This window comes from Mesoplodon densirostris, chromosome 2, assembly GCF_025265405.1.
Source record: "Mesoplodon densirostris isolate mMesDen1 chromosome 2, mMesDen1 primary haplotype, whole genome shotgun sequence".
Classification (NCBI taxonomy): domain Eukaryota; kingdom Metazoa; phylum Chordata; class Mammalia; order Artiodactyla; family Ziphiidae; genus Mesoplodon; species Mesoplodon densirostris.
In genome coordinates, this window is record NC_082662.1 from 107,526,611 (window position 1) to 107,550,788 (window position 24,178).

Genomic DNA, 24,178 nt, shown 5'->3' on the forward strand with positions numbered 1-24,178 from the left:
CAACTCTACTTCTAGAATTTATTCTATAAATGCTATCACGAGAGTGCCCCCAAAGTAATCAAGGAGCTTTATTTATAGAAGCAAAAAACTGAAAACAACCTAAAGGTCCATTAAAATAGTTTGGATAAAAATTATGATAGATCCATACAATGGAATACTATGGGACTTTTATAACAGTGGGAAGGGGGGAACCTGTAGGTATGTCTATTTAACAATCTCCAGTATAACAGTTTGAAATTAACATCATAAAGTCCAAAGTACTGTGTGTATTATGCCACATTCTATGTTTTAATTTTAAAGGTTTGTATATATACACAATTATATATGTACATATAATGATTCATATACATCATACCTATATGATGCAAAACAAAGTGGTAACAGTGACTGATCCTGGAATGATAACCTAGGAGACTAGGGATGGGAGATTAATTTTCATTTTATGCTTTTCAGTGATTACTTTCTATCCTATCTGAATTTTTTTAATATGTATACAAATTACTTCGGTTTTTTTAAATTTGTAAGCAAAAGAGAAGAATAAGTAACAACTGTCACAGCCTATTAAGGAACAGAATCTTGCAGGACAATTATGATCATCTAAGACACAGAGGTGGGCCTGGTACTTTAAGAGGAAAAGTACAAAACCTACCTTGTGATTTTGAGGCCTTGATTCAGTCTGTCAGGGAAAACCTACACACATACTTGCCACGCAGACATTGATTTAACAGGCATACAGGTAACCAGAGGCCCATCCCCAGAAGGAGGTACCTAATGATCACTGTCACTCAGCAGGAATTTAACAAATACTACAGAGCAGGTGCTCCTGGGCCTACTGGGCAGCAGCTGAGGAAACGTACAGGTAGACATTCTGGGCCCAGAAACCCTGGCTCCTCAAGAAGAGTGAAGGAAACCCTCTACATCGCTACCACGTGCCTACAAGCCCAGCCCACAGATAGACCGCTGTAGAACCAGAGGAAAACCCACTGCACATTCAAAGGCCCTCAGACAGTAAAACAGTATTCTACCTGCCTCCAGCTCATCTTCCAACCCCCCACCCCATTTCCCAGGGTAAGGGAAGTGGGGGTACTGAGTCTGAGGGGAGGCTGTTAATGGGAAATCAATGGCTCCATCCCAGGGCTCTGCTCATACCTGGCTGTGATCTTGGGCAATTTGTCTTCATTCGTTTCCTCACCTCCAAAATAAGATGACTAGTAGCTCCACTTTGTGTGGTTTTGAGAGAATCAAATGAGATTATCATGATTTTCCTGCTCTGAGAAAACAAACTGCCATACAACTGTAAAATATTAGCAATATTACCCTGGTGATCTGTTGTGTGAAAAGCCAGCAACTTGACTGAATTGTCTAGCCATTTGGTTTAGTCAAAACAGTCAACAGACAAATAAAACCCAAAGTTAAGATTAGTTCATTAATTGTCATGCAAATATATTATTTTATTATTATTATATCATTATGTATTATTGCAAGGCAGGGGTGGTGTGAGGACTGGAGACACAGAGATAAAGACAGATTCCTGACCTATAGGAAATGCCAGGTCTAGTCAAGGGGATATGTGAACAAATAACTGTACTCCAATATTGTCACTACCCTATTCTGTTAGAGGTACAGGAGAGGTGCCACTGGAGAAAAACAAAAGGATAGACCCTGTGATACTTACAGAATCGACCTCCAAATACTGACTCACCAAATACCAAGGTATACAGACCAGTAACAATTGCTCACCAAACTACACATTTATTTGTTAAGGAATCTGCAAGTAATTAGGAGTAATTTTTGGTATCAGAATGTTAACCAACATATTTGCTTAATATTGTTTGGATTTAGTCAAACCTCTCATTGAATAATTTCAAAACTTAAGGACCAAAAAAATGACTCCATAATTGGTAGCCATTTCAGATTTCACAGTGGTAGGAACACTAGGTAAAAATTAAAGAAATGACCTGTAAGTAGCAGCACTATTAGGCAATATTTCAATCAAGATAACTTCAAATAATATCTTTACCACCATCGCACTCAGGGCTATGTTCTCCAGATGCCTGACAGACATAGCTGTATTCCATCAAAACAGCAGTTCATCCACCAATTCAGTGGATCCTGTCCATCAGTTAAGTGAAGGAGAGGGACCAATAGAAGATAAAATAGACAAAACAGTTGTTTAAAGTCATGTAGACAAAAGAAATGGTTAACCAAATGTTTCACTTTCAAACATGTGTTATATTCAACTTGGTGTTTCATTCAGGTCTAAAAATCATTCTAAGAGTTGCAACTGTTGGGCAGAGCTCCCTGAGTTAACCTGCATAAAATTAAATTTAATTCTAATTTAATTCACTTCCAGAATGGTATTCTGTTGCCAATGTTAAAACCCTGAAGGAGTTTCCTTTTCCATGACCTCTATAAAATAACAAGTCGTAGTTGCCACAACCAGAAAAACATCCTGAGCCTCATTTGCCTAGGGAGCCTGTAATCAGATCTTACTTACTGCCCCACGTTATTTCAATAGCCACAAGTCATTCCTATTAAAACGAAAAGTAATTTTCTGTCCTTGCTACAATAACGAATGTTCTCGGTTATGACATTTGTTTGGGTACTGGCAGAACTATTACAATTGCTTTTAAAATACAGGGTCCAGAGCACTCATTTAAGATGCCAAACATGCACTAACCAGTCTCTTGTCTTCTAGGCATTACCAATGAAAGGAGAGTGGCAGAAAACACTAGTTTCCATACCTGTTACCCATCAAAATCATCTGAGGACTTTTCTAAAACACAGACTTCACCCCCTCATCCCCATCCGGATCTTCTGAAAGGAGTATTTGTATTGGGGCCCTAGAGTCTATCCCAGTAAAGTACCCTTCAGGTACACTGGGCAGTCAGCCCTAGTGCAGAAGCTTGTTTAGTGTGTGGTATCATTAAAAGAACCAAGTAGGTGGGCTTCCCTGGTGGCGCAGTGGTTGAGAGTCTGCCTGCCAATGCAGGGGACACGGGTTCGTGCCCCGGGCCGGGAAGATCCCACATGCCGCGGAGCGGCTGGGCCCGTGAGCGATGGCCGCTGAGCCTGCGCGTCCGGAGCCTGTGCTCTGCAACGGGAGAGGCCACAACAGTGAGAGGCCCGTGTACAGCAAAAAAAAAAAAAGAACCAAGTAGGCCATCGGAGAAAAGCTGATGGCAATGAGGGCTTAACAGTTTCTGGACAAATCAAAGAAACTTGAGTATGGACTAAGATGATATCAAGAAGTTAGTATTAATCATGTTATATGTGATGATGGCATTGTATTTAGGTCAGAAAAATGACCCTTCTTTGAGCATTGAAGTACTTTGTGGTGAAATCACATAAAGTCTGAGGTTTGCTTTAGAATGCTCCAGCAAAAAAGTAAAAAGAGAGAGAGAGACAAGCAAAAATACTGGTGGCATTGAAGATGAATGGTGGGTTCATGAAGGTTCATGGTACTTTCAGGTTGAGAAATTTTCATAATAACATGTTTTTTAATTATCTGAAAGAGAACAATAATAATAACCAGAGACCATCTGCACCATACAAGGCTATTTTCCAACCTCTGAAAGATAGCTGGTTGGCATGCTGCATTCTCCCCCATTCTCCATGGAGGAATAAGGATGCAGAAGGGGTAAATGATTTACCTATATTGCCAGTTGCCTGTTACTAGTAGTAGGTGCCTGACATTTTTCCCTTATAGGAGACTTTCCATTCAATATGCTACTCTGCAAATGGAATTAGGGCCTCTCCCTAGTCATAACTTAAGCAATGTTTAGAAATTGACCTTTGTAAAATATTTTGAATTTTTCTTTAAGAAATTCCCTGAAGGGCTTCCCTGGTGGCGCAGTGGTTGAGAGTCCGCCTGCCGATGTGGGGGACACAGGTTAGTGCCCCAGTCCGGGAGGATCCCACATGCCACAGAGTGGCTGGGCCCATGAGCCATGGCTGCTGGGCCTGTGCGTCTGGAGCCTGTGCTCCGCAACGGGAAAGGCCACAGCGGTGAGAGGCCCGCGTACCGCAAAAAAAAAAAAAAAAAAAAAAAGAAATTCCCTGAAAATAGACACTTTTATTTGCAGTTAGAAATACATTGAGGCTTCCCTGGTGGCGCAGTGGTTAAGAATCCACCTCCCAGTGCAGGGGACGTGGGTTCGATCCCTGGTCAGGGAATTAGATCCCACATGCATGCCACAACTAAGAGTTTGCATACCACAACTAAGGAGCCTGCCAGCCGCAACTAAGGAGCACACGTGCTGCAACTAAGGAGCCAGTGAGCCACAACTAAGGAGCCCGCCTGCCACAACTAAGACTCAGCACAAACAAAAATAAATAAATAAAATAAAATAAAAATAAGAAAGCAGTACTGCATGTTTAAAAAAAATCATGAAAAAAACCAAAAAGAAATACACTGAATCTGTGAGCTTTGCACTGCAGAAGGTAAAATCCAAGTCATCAATTATACAAAATGGGTCTGTTTTCAAGACCCAACAAAAAGTACAGAATCTGTTACAGGAAGATATGACTTACTTTTAGCAAATTTGGAATATGAAAATCTGGCATTACTAAAGTGATAGGAATTTGTCTTCATTTTATCAATGGATTTCTTTTTTTGCCCTCATAGCATTTCACTCTCTATCACCAAAAATAACAAACATTCTTTGCACATTGAAAATTAAGTTTATCATCCAAAGATACTATGTACACATTTGGTGAAAAGTGAGGTATAGCAGGACCTAGCAATAAGTCCCGCTGGTTAAAATTAAACATAAATTTATTTACAGAGACTATTCAGATATTAGAAAAGTTGGTGCTGATAATATTTTGCACTTCAGCATCTGAAGACCCCAGCTGTTCTTCAGAGACAGGATATTTCATGACCGACAACTAGATCTTGGTGAGCTGTCATGTGCACCCCTCCTAAGTCTGAGTTCCTGGATCACATTCTCTTTCTAAAGAGGATTCGGAATAAGCCTTAAGTTGGAATGGTGGACTCCCAAAAGACACTAGCACATTCAACACTTCCTATAATCTGTTGGCTATTAACATTTAGGGACCCACAAGCTCATCTTGAAGTATCTTCACAATTCAGGATCAAAGATATTCAATGAGAGAAAGACAGACTCAGAGTCATCCTGCTGTTTACATATAAACTGTGCAGAAGCTCTCTTTTCCCGCAACTTGGAGCTCAAGGCATCAACTCATCCCAGGTCTGTCAGCCTTCATGTAATTTTGTCTCCCTTCTGCTGTGTTTAGAATTGAGCGATGGCTTGAAAGCCACCAGTCCTGTGGAACCCACAGTGATACTGGGCTGGTCCCAGCAGTCAGCCACCATTGTGGGTATGGTAACCAAGAGCCCAAACAAAGACAAGCTTGTAGAGCCTTTTCCTCTAAAGTAAGTTCCAGGTACACACAGCAGTAAGGTAGAGCATAAAGAACGAAAGGAAATAGCAAAGTAAGGCTGTTTTTCTTCTTGACAATCTGAATCAGACCGCAAACAGTACTAAGGATTTTATATGTAATTTGACAGGTACCAAAAAGTACCTGGCACTTTGTGTATCTCAGTCCCTGACTCTTCTTTATGACTGTGCTGGTTCTGAAAAGCATTCTCAGAGCTGCCACACATTCCTCAGCCCTCCATCTTCCTCAAAGATTACCTTGTGTTTCAGAGGGTTTTCTCTTTTTTCCTCCTGACAGCTTACCTTCTTTCCCATCATGGGGCTGAGCCCTGAGCTGGGACCTCCTGCCAGTTCACTCACACATTCCTACTGCTCATAGGAAGAAACAGCCAGAAGAATTTCTATCATTCTGCTTCAGCTTAACACAGCTCTACTTTCTCAGGCAAACTTGTGCAATCTGTCTTTCATTTAGAGATATTTTTGTACTTCTGTTTAACACTGGGGATTTTCAGATTGCCTTTTATTCTATTTCATTTTCTCCCTTGCTGGGCAGAAAACAGAGGCTGTCATGGACATAAGGCCTGAAACAAATAGGGTAAGATGAGGCAGAGTTACTCCCACAAACTACTTGTGCTTCCAAATGCTAATGCCTGGTCAGGAGAGAGCTCGGAAATAGACTCCATGCAGACAGCATTCGGCAAATCCCAGCTACAAAAATGTCTTGTTAATGGGACAATTAGAGATTCTTTCCTTCTTAAAATCCAGTGGTCCTATCTCCATTAGAGATAGAGACTTCCGAGTATAGAGATATCAACTCACACGTGCAAGATCACATCTAGAGGCAACTGGCAAACACCTCATGCTGGGCCTCCAGGACCATCTGGAAGCCAAATCATTTGTAAAGTGGCTGTAGTGGTTACCATACCCCTCACTAAAGTTTGACAACTACCGATTCAGTTTAGCAAATGTTCATGGAGAGTTAACAGGGATTCGAAGATGAGAAAGTCACAGTGCTCTGCAGGGTTTTCCAGTCTTACAGAACAAATATGCCCTCCATAAGGTTAACACTCACGGCAAAATGTGTTAAGTGTCATAAGAAAGGTACAAAGGATTGACTTTTACAGGCTTCTACTTTGTCGCTTCTTCTGTGACCAATTTTAAAACATAGAGAAGATCAATCAAAAGCACTGTGAGAGCGTACATGTATGCATGTGCACAGAGATGGCCACAGAACCAAGAGAGACAGCCAAAGTCACTGCCTCCTTGGCTACAGACATCAATTGCCCAAGAGTCTACAGGTTAATGCCAATCTAATAGGACAACAAGAGGCTAATAGGTGTATATGCTGCCAAGAAAAGAAAGAACTAAATTCAAATTACGCTCCTGCTGGCAATGCAAAATCTGCAGGGATTCTGTGAAGCCAGAGGCAGGACAGGAACCTTGCTCATAAATGGTCTAATTAGATTACTCAGTGAAGACCTCACCTCAAGAGGAGCTTCATGATGATGATGGCCAGTGGGGAACCTCTGTATTTTTACCATCTTGGCTACACATTTGATAGTGTTGCATTTTACCTAGCCGAGACTCCCTTATTACTATAAAGTCACAGATGCATACTGGCACCATTTTGAGAGGAAATTACAGAGAGGCCCCTAAAAGGGAGTTCCCAAGTGGGAAGCAGCCACATAGCAGAGAGAGATCAGCTCGGTGCTTTGTGACCACCTAGAGGGATGGGATAGGGAGGGTGGGAGGGAGATGCAAGAGGGAGGAGATATGGGGATGTATGTATATGTATAGCTGATTCACTTTATTATAAAGCAGAAACTAACACACCATTGTAAAGCAATTATACTCCAATATAGATGTTAAAAAAATAAAATAACATGAACACAGAATCCAAAAAAAAGAGGAGTTCCCTATAACGAACTCCAAGTGAAGAAAATGTTGGTGACGTCTGAGAACTTTCTTCCCTATGGCAATATCCAAATTGGATTTGAGCTCTGCATGGATATATGTGGTTTTCTTCTGAGGTTATCCTATGTTTGAATCTGTACATCATGCCAATTAACATTTATATCAAATTATTCTTTTTCATCTTGGAATAATTCTGTTATATTAGGTGCTTAAGATGAGTCTTGAAAGTAGGATAAACTTTCTTCAAAAGAAATTTTAGGGAAGGAGAAGGAGAAAAGTACTCGAGACAAGAAGAGCAGGAGCAACTGCATGGAGGACAGTAAAAGTTAACCTCGGGCTTCCCTGGTGGCGCAGTGGTTGGGAGTCCGCCTGCCGATGCAGGGGACACGGGTTCGTGCCCCGGTCTGGGAAGATCCCACATGCCGCGGAGCGGCTGGGCCCGTGAGCCATGGCCGCTGGGCCTGCGCGTCCGGAGCCTGTGCTCCGCAACGGGAGAGGCCACAACAGTGAGAGGCCCGCGTACCACAAAAAAAAAAGTTAGCCTCTGTCCAAAGGAAATGAAGTATCCCAAAAAGAGATCTTCACTCCATGTTTGTTGCAGTATTATTCACAACAGCTAAGATATAAAACACAATAAGTGCACAGGGAACTATATTCAATATCCTGTGATAAACCATAATGGAAAAGAACATGAAAAAGAATGTACATATATGTATAATTAAATCACTTTGCTATACAGTAGAAATTAACACAACATTGTAAATCAACTCTACTTCAATAAAATAAATTATAAAATAAAAAATAAAATAAAGTGACCATCAATGGGTGGATAAAGAAATGGATATATAAATATAAATATATATACATACATATATGTGTATATATATAAGTGTGTGTATGTGTGTGTGTGAATATTATTCAGCCAGGAGAAAGAAAGAAATCCTACCATTTGCCACAATGTGAATGGACCTTGCAGGCATTATGCTGAGAGAAATAAGTCAGAGAAAGACAAATACTGTATGATCTTACCTATATGCTGTATTTCTAAAAGTTGAACTCACAGGAACAGAGTAGAATGGTAGTTACTAGGGTGTGAGGTGGGGGAATTAAAGAGATGTTAGTCAAAGGGTACAAACTTGCAGTTAGAAGATAAATGAGTTCGGGAGATCTAAAGCACAGCATTGTGATTATAGTCAACAAACTGTACTATATACCTTAAAGTTGCTGAGACCACAGAAGGTGGTAATCATATTTCAGTATACGAATGTATCAAATCAACACACTGTATACCTTAAACTTACACAATATGTATGTCAATTTTTTTTTAAAGTCAGCCTGTGTAAAGGGAATTGGACAAGCAGTGGAGATAAGCTAAGAAGGGTAGTTTGGGACAACCCTATCTGACACTCACCAAAAGGTTTCTCAAAAGAACACTGAAGAGTTTCTGAGTTCCCAATTTACCAAAAATATCATTATGAGCATGGTAATACTGAGCACTTTCCATGGGCCTGGCATTGTGTCAAGCACTTTGCATTTGTTATCTCACTTAATTCTCACAACAGCTCTGCAGCAGGTATTCTTACCGTCATTTTACATGGACGCACCGGAGGCACAGAGGTCAGTCACTTGCCCGAGGTCACACAGTCAGAACCATGTGCAGGGGTCTGGTCTCCCTGACCCGCCCTCCATACTCTTCACTGTTGCGCAAGGCTGCCTCTTTGGCCTCCACCTGTTGTCTTAGTTTCCCACACCAGCCAGTTTCTTCGGCTTCTAGGATATGAAGGACCGTCTGCTTTCTTTAGAATTTCATACTCATTCCCCAACAGAGGCCATCCAAGGCAACACAGGGTTGGTACCCAGCTGGCAAGATGATGGACCAAAAAATATCCTCAAAATTTAGGAAAGACGCTGGATGAGAACACCTCAAAATCTACCTATACACATGCCCCCAAATTGCCCTTGCGTTAAAGCCAGATCTGTCATTCTCAACACTCACCAGCGATGAGCCACGCAGCTGTGGAGGCCTCACAGGCAGGAAAACAGGCAAAGAAAGAGAAGAATGTAGTCAAGCCCCAAGGAAAAAATGTTAACATCCGGAACAAACTCACCCACACAGTCTGGGGAACCGTTACACTGAGCTCTCCATAACATCCCCCAGGCACCGTCCCGCCCTGCCCTCCCTACACACACATGCGTACTCACACACGCACACACACAAACTCGCCAGGGCTTGGTTTACTATTTGCTCACCCGCACAGCAGTCAGATTGTCCTGTGTCTGTAGGAAGTGCCTTCTGCCATACCTACCACCCAGTCAGGATATCACAGAGATGCCTTAAATCTCTGTGATGTCACAGTCTAATCTGGATAACGCACAGTTGCAGCAGATGGGATCTAATGTTCCCAGGACTAATGCTGGTCATACAACCAGTGCTCTGAACACTAAAGGAACATTGACCTGGCCAAGGCTTGGCTGGTTTCGTATCTTGCAGCAGTTCTAAATGGACAGATCTCATGGATGAGATCCAGTAAATCACCCAAGATTGCAGCATTCATCTCATCCTCTGCCACACCCTATACTTCAAGAGTTTGGCTCCACATGGGTTCCTCAAGAAAGGAAATGGGCCCAGAGATTCATATGCCTCTGTTGCTGCAAGAACATATCAAATCCCATCAGTCGCTGCCTGCTCCGAGTGAGATGGGCAATAAGAGAAAGTAAAGCTTTAAAACAGAGATTGACTTTACATCTTTCTCTCTTTAGCTTCTAGAAGCCATTTTTCTATCACTGTGTACAACAGACAAGAATATGATCGACCTTATAGTTAAACAGCAAAGATATACAGTAATACTAAAGTCCACACACTGAAAGCGGGGGTCGAGGTGGGGGTAGTTTTTCTACATATCCCTGTTGGAGGCATGAGACTTCCTAAGTGAGGAAGCTTACTCAGAGTGGAGGAGAGGGTGGGAAATGATGCAAAGACAGTGAACAGGTCGACCAAAAACTTGAAACCCATTGTTAATTTCCCTGAAACTCACTGCTGAGATCATAACCACTTACAGTGGGTCAGAAGAGTAAAGGAGCTCAGAGCGTAAGTGTTTATCGGAATGAGAGATTTCTGCAAATCACTGATCCCATACGGAACTAGGCTGCTCTAATAGAGCTGTTACAAAATAAATGAATCAGAGCAGTCACTCAGAGGTTAAAGTTAAAGCCGTGACTCTGAGAGTGAGTGTACTTGCTGTGGGTCCTCAAGGCAGTTTCCTAATCCTTAGGCATTAGAAAGAAGCCACTGTGGAAATCAGAATCTCCTCCTTTGTAAATTCAATCCACGGCAAAGGGATTTCAGCTGTGATTGCTGAGTTCGAAAAAAATCAACAGTACTTAGAAATGCACGAATCGCTCGTCACTGCAACTGATACGTTCCTAAGCTGTTCCATTTTGAATCAATTACCAGTGAGATGCCATCCATCCCGTTGTGAATGGAGAAGGGAATGGGTAAAACAGAGCAGTTAAAGTTTCCCCTTTATTTCACTGCATGAGGGGGTTTAGGATGAGGAGGCTTTAGATCAAAATCAATATTTCAGACACTAAGATTTCTGTGCATTAAACTCAAAGAAAAGCAAGTCACGTTGGGAAGGCTGCACTCGCCCCGTTCCAGAAACCATGGTGTAGAAATTCAACTCTGTGATCACCGTCACAGTGGCTTCTACCAGCAGGTATGAAGAAGGCACCTTAGGGCTAGAGGGACTAACAACCATAGGAAAGGAAGACAGAGACCCAGAAACTATAAATGAGCTCTCTCTCATTTATGATTTAAGAATTGGTTTGGGGGGACAGCATGGACAGCAAGCATAAATTTCCATCTATGAAAGTTCAGAGTTCTCTCCATAGCACTGAAGAGTCATCTGCAGCGGGGAGCGGTACAGTCTAGTGGTTAAGACATTGACTCTGGAGCCACATGGAGCTGGGTTTAAATTCTGGCCACACCAGCTAAAGTGAACTGGAGTTGTGTGTCTGTGGGCAAGTTATTTGAGTCTCTATATCCTCATGTGTAAATGGGGAAACCATTACCTCCCTTGAAGGACTATTGGGTGCATACAATGAAAGAATGTAAGACCATCAGCACAGTGCCTGGTACCCTCTAGCCATGAAAGCTCTTTTGGTTAGCGCTGTGGGGACACTGAGATAATATGATGCTTGTAAGATTGGAATTATGGAAACATCTGATAAAATGTGGAGCAGAGAGTCTATTTTGAAGACTGAGACCTGCCTTCCAGCCAGGGCAAAGCAGCTCCCTCCTCTGAATGGCCAGGCAGGACCTGAGTGCTGCTGGTGAAGGGCCCTGGGCTCCTTGAAGGAGGGAGGCCTTGGGAGAGATCCTTTCTCTGTTCCTCTTCCCTGGCAATGCACCTTCTTCCTCTGAGGCGGAGAATCAATATAAACAAAGTCTGGGGTGTGACTATTAAAAAAAAAAAAAGTACATGATCAAATCCAGCCTTCTGTTTTCTGGAAGGAAGAAAACGGTGCAAAACTGTGCAGCCAGATGTGAGTTCTAACAGAATGGCTGAAGCTTCTGCTGTTTCCCTGGAAAAAGACTACCCAGTGTCTTCTTCCCGAACAATCAGCTTAGTTATAGGTTTTCCTTTCATTTAGTCCCTTCCCCTCCACCTCCGTTTCTTTTAACTCAACCAAGGCCACCTAAAACTCCTTCACTGCAGCCTCAGCTAATCGGTACAGCTGGCTCATTTTGCCCAGAATCCTGGGGGTACATCAGAATACAGGCTTCACAAACAAAGCCTTATGAAAATGAAAGTTCTTTATTTCCTATACGATAAAACCTGAATTTGGGGGGATTTCTAGGCTCCAAAAACTAACCAAAGAGAAACATGCTCATGTTATTCCACTTTCCTGCATCCAGAAAGGCCCCTCTGTCTGCTGCCAGAGCTGAGTTCCGGAAGAGCTGGTAAAGCTGAGGCTCCCCAGCCCCGCCCTCTGCCCACCCCCTCTTCCTACCGTATGCCAGGGGGCTGACCCCCACCCTTGGAAGCCCTCTCTCCCTCCCTTCAGTGCTCACTCAGGTGCTGGCTTTTTGCCTCAGTGGAACCCTAAATAGCAACGGTTCTCAAAGTTTAATTTGATTTGATTAAGCCATGCCCGCTTAAAATCTTGTACTCTGTTTCCAGCCACACGCTATACACCAAGTACAGATCTCTAAGCCCCAAACATCCCATTTAAAGCAAAAAACTGGGGGAGAGGGGTGGTGGCTACAATAGATTACGATTTGCAACAATTTCTTATTTAAACTGGTCACTAAGGTAAGTAATCACTGTCAATTCAATTGATAGGAATAACAGGCACCGTGCTAAATCCTTAGTTCCTTCAATGTGCACTATCTCCTCACATTTAATCCTCACAAACACCTGTTGATGAATACATGTATTATTACCAATGCAGAAACTGGGGTTGACAGAGATTAAGTAACTTGCCCAAGGTCATACAACTAGCAAGTGTTGGAAGTAGGGCTCAGACACAAGCTGTTTAACCCCAGAAACCTGAGTTTTTAACCATTCTACAATCCATTCATTGTAACAAATAGTAATGAAAATAGGAGTAATTATCTCATTAGAGTGTTCTGGAAAATCATACATATATATATAATTGTTATATATTATCATTTGGAATATATATATAATTGTTACATATTACATTTGGAATATACGTATATATATAAAACTCAGCACAGTGGCTGGCACATAGTGTTCAATAAATTTGTTGTCATTGTTCTTGTTGTGTTATCATATCATTATACTTTTATCATTTACTAAGTATTTGCTCTGTGCCAGCCACTTGTGTCAGGCTCTGGAGATACAAAAGCAATGAAGACAACATCCCTGCCCCACAGCAGTTTATAGGGCAGTAATGAGAGAGGATGAGCAGTAAATCTACAAGCTCCATGATGACAGAGGTCTGCACAGGGGCTGGGGCTGCAGAGAATGGGGCATCAACTGAGGGTAGGGAACTGTCACTGGGTTTGAAGCCCAGCTGTACCAGTCTGTAAGGAAATAAGGTCCCACAAGACAGAAACATGAGAAACCCTCTTAGGTGTGTCCTGGGCCCAGTTTTTTGTCTGACCCTGCCCTCAAGTTCAGCAGCTATGAATAGAGAGGTCTTGAACGCTAAGCTGTCTTCTGATCTATCTTGTTGACAAGCGTTTTGCCTGTTACTAAGTCATCCTTTTAGCATTCTCACAACTCTGCCAGATCAAGATCTCGGCTTAGCAGACTGGACATGGAAAATAGTTACTAGTGCTTTCCATTAGGCTCAAATAGAAATGAGGGGCAACTGATTTGGGGGGGATGAAGGCAGGTGGGAAGGGTGGTCCACCAATTCAGTTTACCAGTGATGAAGTTGTTTTTCTCATTCTTCATTTTTCAAATCCATAGAGTTTTTCCAGCTATTTCTGAGAATGGCACAAAAAATGTTCAAAGCATAAATAACTTATATTTCTTTTAAATTCACTAATGCCATAGAACTCTTTTAGTAGGAGGGTCCTGGGCATTCACACGAACAATAGATTACATCAAACACAAAAGACTAGAAATCACTGATCCAGGACTTCTGAACATGTGATATTAATCTAAAAACTTTTCAAGAGCTTTATGGAAGCTCTTAATTCTAGCTGTAAAAATCTTTTTTTTTTTTTTGGCCTTGTGTTGCTATTACTGTTACTTTCTACAACTGCAGTAAAGCATTCCTCATTCAAACAAAGTAAGGGATGAGTCAAGTGATAGCCAAAGTGCATCAGGAGAAAAAAAAATTTTTTTTTTTACAATAACAAGATCACAGAATCTTACAGCTAATGGAGCTTCAGGTGTTATTTAAGCCTCTCTTGCATCCACAAACCAGGAACTAAGGCCTCATCAGTTACTATAAAACAACTTTAAAACATTTTTTTCAACATTTATATGTCCTCCTTTAAAACAAATATCCCTGGTTCCAACATTAATGACAAAACTAACACTAGAATCTAGGTCTAATTTAAGCTAGTATAGCCCTCTTCCTACTTTAATACATGGATATAATCTAGAATTAGAGGGCCTGTGTTGAAAGCTTTGTAGTATAGTGAAGACTCATAGATATCCACATAAGCAATTAAGGCTTCTGAAACGTTTTACAGTTCAGTATTCCTCTGCAAGCTTGCATATACGATTAATTTTCTAAGCCCTTTTTTTCCTATATAGCACATAGGTATATAGATATATATACACATAGCCCCTCCCCAGCTTTGCTGCAAACAAATAAAGAAATCAAAGTATTAGACTTCTGAATTAAGGAAGATTTGTCATATCCAGGGAAAGCATTGCTGCGTTCACAATCATTTATTGGCCCAAATGCTTGCCTCTCCCCACTGTGAAAAGCAAGTATTTATTTTTCAGAAGCAAAAACATAAGGCCTGAACCACCCAAGTCACCTAACCCCTAGGTTAAAATTCTGGGCCCTTGGGGCCTGGTGTGACTGATGCTCTGGAGCCAGGATGCCTCGAGGCGGGACTTCCCTCTCAGCTAATGCTGAGCTCTTGAAGGGAAGCCGTCTGGCTGGCTTCTTACAGAATATAGTCATTTCTCAATCTGCTTGGTAAAGATGGGTGGTTTCTTTGTTTTTTTTCAGAAAAGAATTACTTCACTGTTTTAAATCTCCAAGAACAATGCAAAGAGCAATTGCCTGCTGTCCCTTTGTCTCGGTGGGCAATGCCGGGTTTCTGGGAGGGGGATATCTCTGCGGTTATGAGTCCTACACACTAGGGGATCGTGTGTGTCTCGAACCGACAAAATGACCTTCCTTTTTAACGGACTGGCTGTGATATTGACTGACCCTAGAATTACCCATTTGGAAATGGTTAGAGATTAAAAATCCTACAAGCCGAGGGATTCTTGGTTTCTAATTGCTGATATTTGAAGTGAGTTTGATTCCTCAAAAATTTGTCCAGTCTGATGAAAGCAAAAGCTCAAACTCTCCTCAGGGCGCGAGGTGTAAGACCCTTGGGTGCTGTCTGATTTGAGGTTGGTTTGGGGGTTTTTTCCCCTGATTTTTTGGGGGGAGGGGGGACGGCAATCTTTCACCAAAGCCTTCCTGATTACCCCCATAGTCCCCGCATTTCTCCAGGATGTAAGCAGAGCTGAGAAAAGCACCCACCATCCCTCAGGATGCCGGCACTGGTTTCAAAGGCCCCGCGGCAACCCCGGACCCACGCGGCCCTGCGGATCGGCCAGGCGGAGCCCCGAGCGCCGGAGCAGGAACGCGGGCCGCACTCCCCGAGGCCCGGCCGCTGCTCCCGCCCGGCGAGGCGGCCGAGACCCTAGCGAGGGACGGAGAGCGGGCAGCCGCAGCCGCGGCCCAATTCGCCGACTCGTGAAGGTCACCCAAGCGGCCCTGGTTTCCCAGGGATGGTTTCACGAAAAGAGATGCAATCCCAATGCCTTCCTCGGTGAAACGTCATCTGAAATTTTTTTAAGGGAGTGAAAAAATGAGATACCAACGTGTGTGCAGGAGGTTGGAGGAGGGGACCAGGTCGGGGTGAGGGGAAGTGAGGAAGGAGAGGAAATACAGGGGGGCGAACTGCACTCCGAGCCCTTGTCTGGGACTTTCACATCACGTTCTGGGCTGTGGGACAGTAAAGGAAAGGCAGGGGGTGTTCGGGGTCAGAATTTCGGTTCACCCGGTGGAGAACTAGGCGTTAAAACTCGAAGGATCCGTCTAGGTGTGTAATGACCTCCAGTGATCCTTGTAAAGGGAACTCTACTGTTATCTGTAGCGTTTTGGTTTTTAAACGAAGGCTATATTAGGAGATTAGTTCTGCAATCCACAATTAGGGGTTGGTGTTTTGTTTGCTGTAATCCTCTAAACTGTGTGGCAATTTGGAAACAGCTTATTTGAACCTCAGCAACTATATTGTAGAAAATATAAGAGGACAAATAGGGACAAGATGTTGAATATATTTCCTATATTCTTAAATTATTTCCCCCAAATCACACTGTTTCTCTCACTATTTCTATTAACCATTATTATTATCCAGATTCCTCTTAGCTGTTCCGTTAGCTCTCTGCATGGAAGAACATGAAATTACTCTTCAGAATACAAGGCAGCTTCTGTCCATCCAAAATGAAGATGGCATTATTCACAAAATTAAAAGCCAAATTTAGAAAAATTTCCACTCTCCTCGTTCTTTTAAATTGCATCTGCACAGTCTAATTTTCTGCTGTTTTCTCTTAGGCTTTAGTCAAAATCATCAATTAATATGAGAGTTAAATAAAAACACCAATAACTAGAAGTTTCAGGTCTGGGGGTACTCTTGAATTGTCAAAGGATACCTAGAGATGACAAAATTTCTCGCCCCCCAGATTTTAGGTGTTCCCAATTTGTTAAACTGGCTCCACACACGCACACAAAAAAGCAGTTTATTTTCTCTTCAACTTTATCTATGTCCCATTCAGAACTTAAAGTTCACACATAAATTTGTGTATAAAACACATACACTTGTGTAAATACTTTTTAAATATCCTGTATATATTTATGTATAAAGGGCAGAACTAGACATTGGCTGATAAAAATAGTACAGAATAAAAAGTAGTGATTTCAAGGCCTATTTTCACCTCCGATATCAAAAGCTCATCATCAGTTTGTAGTCAGCAAAAAACGTCCTGCCCTGCCTCAAAGTGAAGTCATTAATGGCAGGGAATAAATGTTGATTTGTCGTCACCAGTTGCTTTAATTCCCCACCTCTTCCCATTTCACCTCCGGTCCTCCCTACTGAGTCTCATTTTCCACCCTGACACTTAGAGTGAGGGCCTCACTTAAATTAACTAATAATTATCCTTGCCCAAAGAAGTGTAAACAGACACTAATTTCAAAATTTGCTTATTGCTGTTCCCAGTACAGACCCTTGAGTATCTCAGTCGTGCCCATAAAAAAATTCAAAGCTCATTAGAAACCAGAAAAGGCAAAGCAAAAACAAACCACAGGGACGAGAGAAAGAAGGGGGAAAGATTCTGTGTTCCACCACCTCCCTACTTTCTGCTGTGGAAAAATATCCCAAAAGGTTAAAACTAGAAAACCACTTAAATATTCTCCCCATGCTTAACTACTTTATCTTTTGGGAGTAAGAAAGCAATAACCAGCTACACCCCCAGAATAATCACTGGACAGATTTCTGCATTTCCAAAAAGGAAAGTGAAATGCCAATCTGCTCTTTATCCCTGCGGAATTTGCACAGTTCAGCCTGGCTTTTTATTTTTTTTTTAATCTACAGTCATCTAGAGAAGAAACTCCCAGATTTAAGAAGTAATCATTTTTCTCCCAGGTGTGAGAAATAAACTTCTACTAGAGCCCATAATAAGGATCTCAAAAAAAAAGTGCTCTCATCTTATTAATATTATAATTTTGGCAATAGGGAAAAGGATTGTCACAGACCTGGAATATTTCACTCCTTAATACTAGAAATGCCCTTGGAGAGGCTTAGACGAACAAAATAGTTCAGTCTTCTGAGCCAAAATGTATTTGTCCCTCCCTCTTTGTGGCCCAATATGAAGGATTAATGATGAGGGACTTGCTTCCATTAAACTCTCGTCCACACAAGGAAATTATACAAATAAACGGGAGAACACAAACCACCAATACCCAATCATTTTAGTTTTGGCTCCCAGGTTAGGCATTTCATACCATTCTTCACTTACTCCTCACGTGCCGGGTATATTAACTAAATATGTTAAACAAATTTTCTTTAATAATTAAAAGATGTTCATGATACCATTTGAAGTAATGGGGTGGAGGCGCACAGGAAAACGGCAGCGGGTATGCGCCAATATAATTTCAATCCGAACCCCACCGTAAGAAATTTAATTCCCCCTTCCCCCTGCGTGAACGTCACCTCGTGAACTTTTCTTTCTGGAAGTTTTATCTAGAAAATCAGGAAACCTAAAGTGGCTAGCTCTGAATCCAAATAAAGTATTCAATAAGAAAGAGCGTTGGATGGGGCGTAGAAGACGCGAATTCAGAATCGCTGCGCACCGAGGCTGGAAGCTGATCTGTCCAGGAAAGCCTTCGCCGCCCTTTAGGCTTGTGCTCTTCGGAACGGTCTCCGAGGGGTAGAGGTGGCTGTGAAGCCAGCCGGGCAAAGGGGCTGCCCTGCACCGAGTAGCGAAGAAACGAGAGCAACCCGTCCCACCCGCGCGCGCGCCTTCCACACGCTTCAAGTGGGTTTCTGAACCCGCCGGGGGAGGTGGAGGGGGGTATGGGGGCGACCTGCGGAGGTGCAAACAACAGCCCACTCCATTTCTTCCAACACAGTCCAAACTCTGGGCACCAGGGTTTTCTGCATTCCCTGTCCTCCCCACTGCCCTCGAGCAGTTTGCACCATCTATGGGACAGAATGGGTTGGAATTATCTCCTTTTTCCGAGTGCCTTCTATCGTGCCACCACTCCAGGACCGGAGCTTTACGCAGAACGTCTCCATAACCCTCCCCACCGCGCGGGGGACATTGTGGCGCGCTCTCCCAGCCCCGTACATCCAGAAGGCACTAATTTAGCCACTGTCCGAGCAGAGCGCGAAAAAGGCATTTGGCAGTCATGCCCCAGCAAACCACCATCCTTAACCGGCCTACAATTCAGATCTTGCCTGCCCCTTCACTCCCTTTCAGAATCGTGACACAAGGTCACTGACCAAAGAGGCAGCCACCGCGGAAGGCCGTTTTGACCTGGCAGCCGGGAGGTTTGGGCACGTTCATCAGGTCGTACACTTGGCTTGTTCGCAGGGCGCAGACCCGGCACTTCGAGGCCTGCACCGGTGCCGAGACGCAGGCACCGCCGAGGAACCGGAGTTCTACCCGAGAAAGACCCTTGGCGTCTTGCCCAGAGCACCGCATACCCATACACTGCGGTCCAAGCCCCAGCCTGCGCCCTGGCTGGTGCTTGCCTCGCACAAGTACGTTCTCCCCGCTGGCTTCAAACTCATCTCCTTTTCTCCGTTACTTAAACATCAGTGAAGAGTCACTTCTTCCGTTTTGACCCTAATGTTCCCGTATTGGGGGGTTGGGAGTGGGTAGAGGGGTGATGTCAGGATTAAAATCTTGGAGTTCTACTCTGAGCAAACAAGCCGTAAACCGGCAGATTAATTCCTGTGGCCGGTTGGTCTCGCTAACTCGAAGGAAGCAAGTGCCTGGGGCACCGCGAGGAATTTTCTTGTCTCATTTCACTAGGGGTTGCACAGCCAGGTGCCTGGGAGAAGGCGAGCGCCTGACGTGTGTGCACGTGTGCGCGGAGTGCGGATCTCCCTCACGTTATGTGTGTGCCTGCTTTGTGTGCCCACCCGCGTGCGTCGCCACCTCCTTAGGCCGCCGAGCGCCTTGGCTGCGAAGCTCAGGCCCGCGGACTCCGGAGGGGGAAATCCCATCGCAGAAGGTTTAAATCATTTTTCTCCGCGGGAGATCGGGCCTCGGCCGCACTCGGCAGTGGGTTTGGGCGGGAAAGACCCAAACCCGAGCTGGGGAAGCCGGGTGGAGCCGGGGCTGCGGTCCGAGCGCAGATGGCGCCGCCGCGTGCCTGAAATATACTTCCAAGGCCGCAGCCGGAGCAGCTGCTCCCGGCGATCCTGGCTCGAAAGTTTCCTCCGTTGCTGCTGTGTGAGAGGAGGGGGCAAGCCGACCCGAGAGCCAGGCTTTTCAGAGACCGGTTTTGAGACCCTCCCCAGCCCGCAGAGGCTGAGTGCTGGCGGCTTCTCCAAAAGACTGGAGCGCTGGCCCGGGTGTAAAAATGAGGGTACCTCACAGGCCCTTCTCAGGGCCTTCTCCAAGGCCCTGAGGGCCTCAGGGTTTTTTGGGACCACCAGGCTCGGTGGAAATCTTTGAAATACATACTCTGTGTCCTCTGATGTGTGAGGTCTTACAGCGAGCAGGCCCGGCTGGTCCCCCCCACCACACCCCGGCTTATGCAGGTTGGTGCCCCAGGCTGCGGGCGCTCGGTGCAAACTAAAGTCAGCTCTGTCCGGACGTCGAAAGGAAAACGGGCTGTGAAAAAGCAAAAAGCCACGTCTTTGAAAATAACTTAAGCATTAAAATCGGACCCTTCGGTTGACTGAGGATCCCGGAATTTTGAGGGAGGGCTGAAAACGACAGTACCAGTCAGGGAGGGTATGGTGAGAATGATAAATACGGCTGCTCTAAGGCGGGTGGCCTGTGTATGTGTGCATGTTTGTTTAATCCTTCCCCAGCCCCTTGGCAATATTCTTTTTGTCGCTGTGGGTTTTTTTCTGTTCCTGACTTCTTTTCGGCCTAGGGCCGGTGAGCCACGCAGTGGGTCCAGCCCCCTCTTCTCCTAATCGGAAGAAGAAAGTTTAACGATAATTGCGAGGCCCAGCCGGCTAGAGGCTCAGCCCGGAGCATAATGGAGTCACCCGTGCCCCCTTTCCCGCCTCCACCACCATACACACACCATTAAATGTGTCTCTGCCTTTGTATTTGTTAGGGCGCTGTATTAAAGACAAAAAGAAAGGCCTATAGGGAACTCCAAGCCCTGGCGTGCCTTCTACTACCCCGCTCAAAGCCCGAAGCTCTGTCTGCTCCACTCTCCTGACTGCCAAGTCTCCACATCAGAGCACGCTTTTCGGAAAGATATTTTTTCATCCTACATCCTGTTCGTCCTGTTCAAAAGAAAGTCTTGGCCACTATGGGAACTCCAACTTGGAGATCCCCTCGGCCCACGACGGGACCAGCCCAGCTGCACGCAGCCCGGCTCCGCAGAGGGCCCACGAGTGCTTTTGACTTCCGGCTTCTTTCTCCTACCAGACCTTTGCCCCACAAGCATATTTCGTTTTCTCTAACCCAAACGCCCATCTTTTTCTTTAAAAAAAAAAAAAAGTGACAAAGGTAATGAGAACTGGTCAACTGACCCCTCTATTATGTAAAGTTCTATGTTAGGTCCTCACCCCCTACCCCCATCCCGCGGGAGCCAGGAAACAGCATTCTGGACGCCAGGCTCTCGTGTTCATATCCCTGGACTGGTCTCTCCTTGTCCCAAATCCTCATTTTTTTCTCCCCATTATTTTCTCAGAAGGACGGCGGAAAGAAAACTGCCAGTTGAGTCTCATTATGATCCCACATGTTGGTCCTTTTGAACACAAGACCCTACACGGGCTCCCTAAGACCTGTACCCCCCTCCCAGAGAAAAGTACCCGTGGACAGGACAGGGCGTCTGCCATACTCAGTTAGATAACTTCTGCCTTTTCCACCATCGGGAAAATAAAATAAACTACATCCCCAATCGTGAGTTGTCATAAGGCCTGAGAAAACTTCCACTAAACTGTGTGAAGGCCCAAACGAGATTCTGACAACAAATAAGTACGGTGAGGAAATAGGGTCTGGCCAGAGATGGGAAACACACATTAGCCATGCGTTCCTTTCTGGATTGCCCACACAGGGGTCCGCGTGGACAGGCACCCGCATCCAAATACAAGGAAAGGCTTGAGCAGACGAAATAAATCTCCTTTTAATTTTCTTTTCATCGACTAATAAAAATAATTCCCCAGCACGAAACCCAAATACCGTAACCAGCCGCAAGAACACGGAGAATTCATAAAACTCTCTCTCTGCAGGTCACCCGCTAATCGCGTTATTATTAGCCTCAGGAGCATGGAAATTGAACTGTCACTGCCGAAAGAGAAAATGTAAGCGACAGCTGTCTCTCCTTGGGTCGGCCAGCTTTCCAGCCCCCAAGCTCCTGGGCCCCAAGCTGGGTCCCCAAGCTCCTGGGCCTGCGGCCAGCCCCATCCCTTTGCGGGCAGCCCTCCCCTTCCGACTTGCCGGCGCTCTGACCCAAATCTACTCTCCAGCCCTAGCTGGTCAGCAGGAGCACCTCCAGAAAAGTTTCAGAAATCCTGTATGGAAAGTTTCTGAAGCGCTAAACCAAGCCGCTGCGAGCGTTGAGTGTGTGCGCGCTCGCGCGCGCGCGCGCGCGGGCAAAATTCTTCCGACAACAGCTGTTCCCCCTGTGTTTTGCACAGTTGAAATCTTGGCACTTAATACAAAACGTTGTTTTCCCCCCTTCCTAGGGTTCTGTTAAAGTACTGATGTAGACATCCGCCCGCTGTTTTACGTGTTGTGTGTATATAACGTGCAAAGAAGGCGCACAGATCCGAGACACGTTGCTGCAATGATCCCCACAAATACGCAGAGATGTGGGCCCTGAAGAGTGGCCCAGGGTGCAGGGTAAGCGGGCTGAAATCCATTCCTCTTTCCACAAATGCCAACGAAGTAGAAATATAATTATTCTCCCTCGTCACGGGCGTTAGGAGAAACACAACTTGAGTCCCAGAAAAGTTGGTGGGGAAAGGGAAAGGACCGAGCTTGAAGGCTAAATGGGACAAACTGGGCAATCCCCACAGGGATGTTGGACCGAGAACTCCGTGCCAGTCCTCGGACCTCTCGGAAGTGAGTCCCAGCTCCTCTCCGCTCCCGCCATTGCCTTGCATCGGCGCCCCTCTTAACCCCAGGGGCCTGCAGCCCCCGCAGCTGCGGGCACCGTGAACACTGCACTCTGCTCCCAGAAGGAGAAGGGGATGCGAGCAAGAAGGCCTCCTGGCTTGAGGTTGGCGACGAAACTGCAAGGCTCAGGCCAGTTCCCCCAAATTGGTTCCGGCGAATTTGGGGAAGGCTCAAGGCATTTGTGCAAAGAAAAAGAAACCCGGGTTGGAGCAAGACGTCCTAAAGGCCAGGGCCTTCCTCCTCGCCACTCTCCCCGCCCGCTGGCCGCCCGGCGTCCCTTCTTCGCCCGCCTCCCGTGTTCTGGCCCTACGCACTCACCCGGGTGAGGCTCCAGGCCGTGCGCGGCCGCGTCCTCCGTGTCTCCGAGCGGGCCCGCGGGGCTCAGCGCCTCCATGGACAGGTCCAGCCCCTTCTCCTCCCAGTCTCGCAGCTTCCGCTTTTTATTTGAGCCGATCAAGGCTTCAACGGAGAAGGCATGTGCTCGCGAGCTCAGGGCGACTGCAGATCTTCTCCTTTCACTCATCTTAGCCGCCCGCACCCCGGCCCCCGCTCGCCCCCGCTACAGAGGGAGCAGCCCAAGCCCTCACGCTCCGAGCGCCCGCCGGGCCGGGCCCGGGAGAGGCGGCGGCGAGGCGGCCGAGACTAAGGCGGCGGCTTTGCGGGTCCTCGGCACCCTCCCCCTGCGCCCTCCGCCGCCGGCTCGGACCGACGTCCCTGGCTGCCCCAGCCCCTAGGAACGAGCGTCCCGAGCGCTACCCGCTCGCTGCATGAGCGCCCGAGTCCTGCTTCCCACCCACCCGGGCAGGCGCTCACAGGCTGTGCAGACTGGACTTCATCTTTTTTTTATTCTCTCTCCCTCCTCCCTCTCCCTTTCTCTCCTCCCTCTCCCTCTTCCTCCCGTGGTCTTCCCGTCCTTCCTCTGATCCAAACTTCTGGGAAACCTTTTTTTCTAAATTCCTCCCTTCTCGAGGAGCTGGGGGCAGGCGGTGCGCTCCTGTCCGAGGGGCGAGGGAGAGGGAGGGGGGAGGAAGAGAAACACTGAGGGGAAAAAAAAGCCCCCGACCAATGGCGAAGAGGGAACAGGAGAAACCCTGAGAGCGCCGGCCAATGAGAGGAGGGGAGAGACTGAGGCTCGGGCCAAGGCTCCGCGCGGATTGTCCCTGGGATGTTCCTGGGCCGACTTTAACTCCTGGCTTCCCAGTCCCCCACGGTTCCTCGTGGGGCGGGGTGCGGTGGGAAGGGAGGGGAGCTGAAAGTCGAGGTCTGATCTGTGCCGTTACAAACTCCTGCAAGTCCCACATCCATACCTTTTCCTCCCAAATCTGCTAGGTC

General features: G+C 45.7%; 1 protein-coding gene across 1 annotated transcript in view; it reads right to left on the reverse strand.

The window, feature by feature from the left end:
- Positions 1-23,851, reverse strand: part of TBX15 (T-box transcription factor 15) — a 102,746-nt gene extending 78,895 nt beyond the window's left edge. The window contains exon 1 of the mRNA XM_060090364.1: positions 23,165-23,851. Within this exon, the coding sequence (XP_059946347.1) occupies positions 23,165-23,369 (205 nt within the window). The 5' untranslated portion in view covers positions 23,370-23,851. The remainder of the gene's footprint in view (positions 1-23,164) is intronic.
- Between the last annotated feature and the right edge of the window lie 327 nt (positions 23,852-24,178).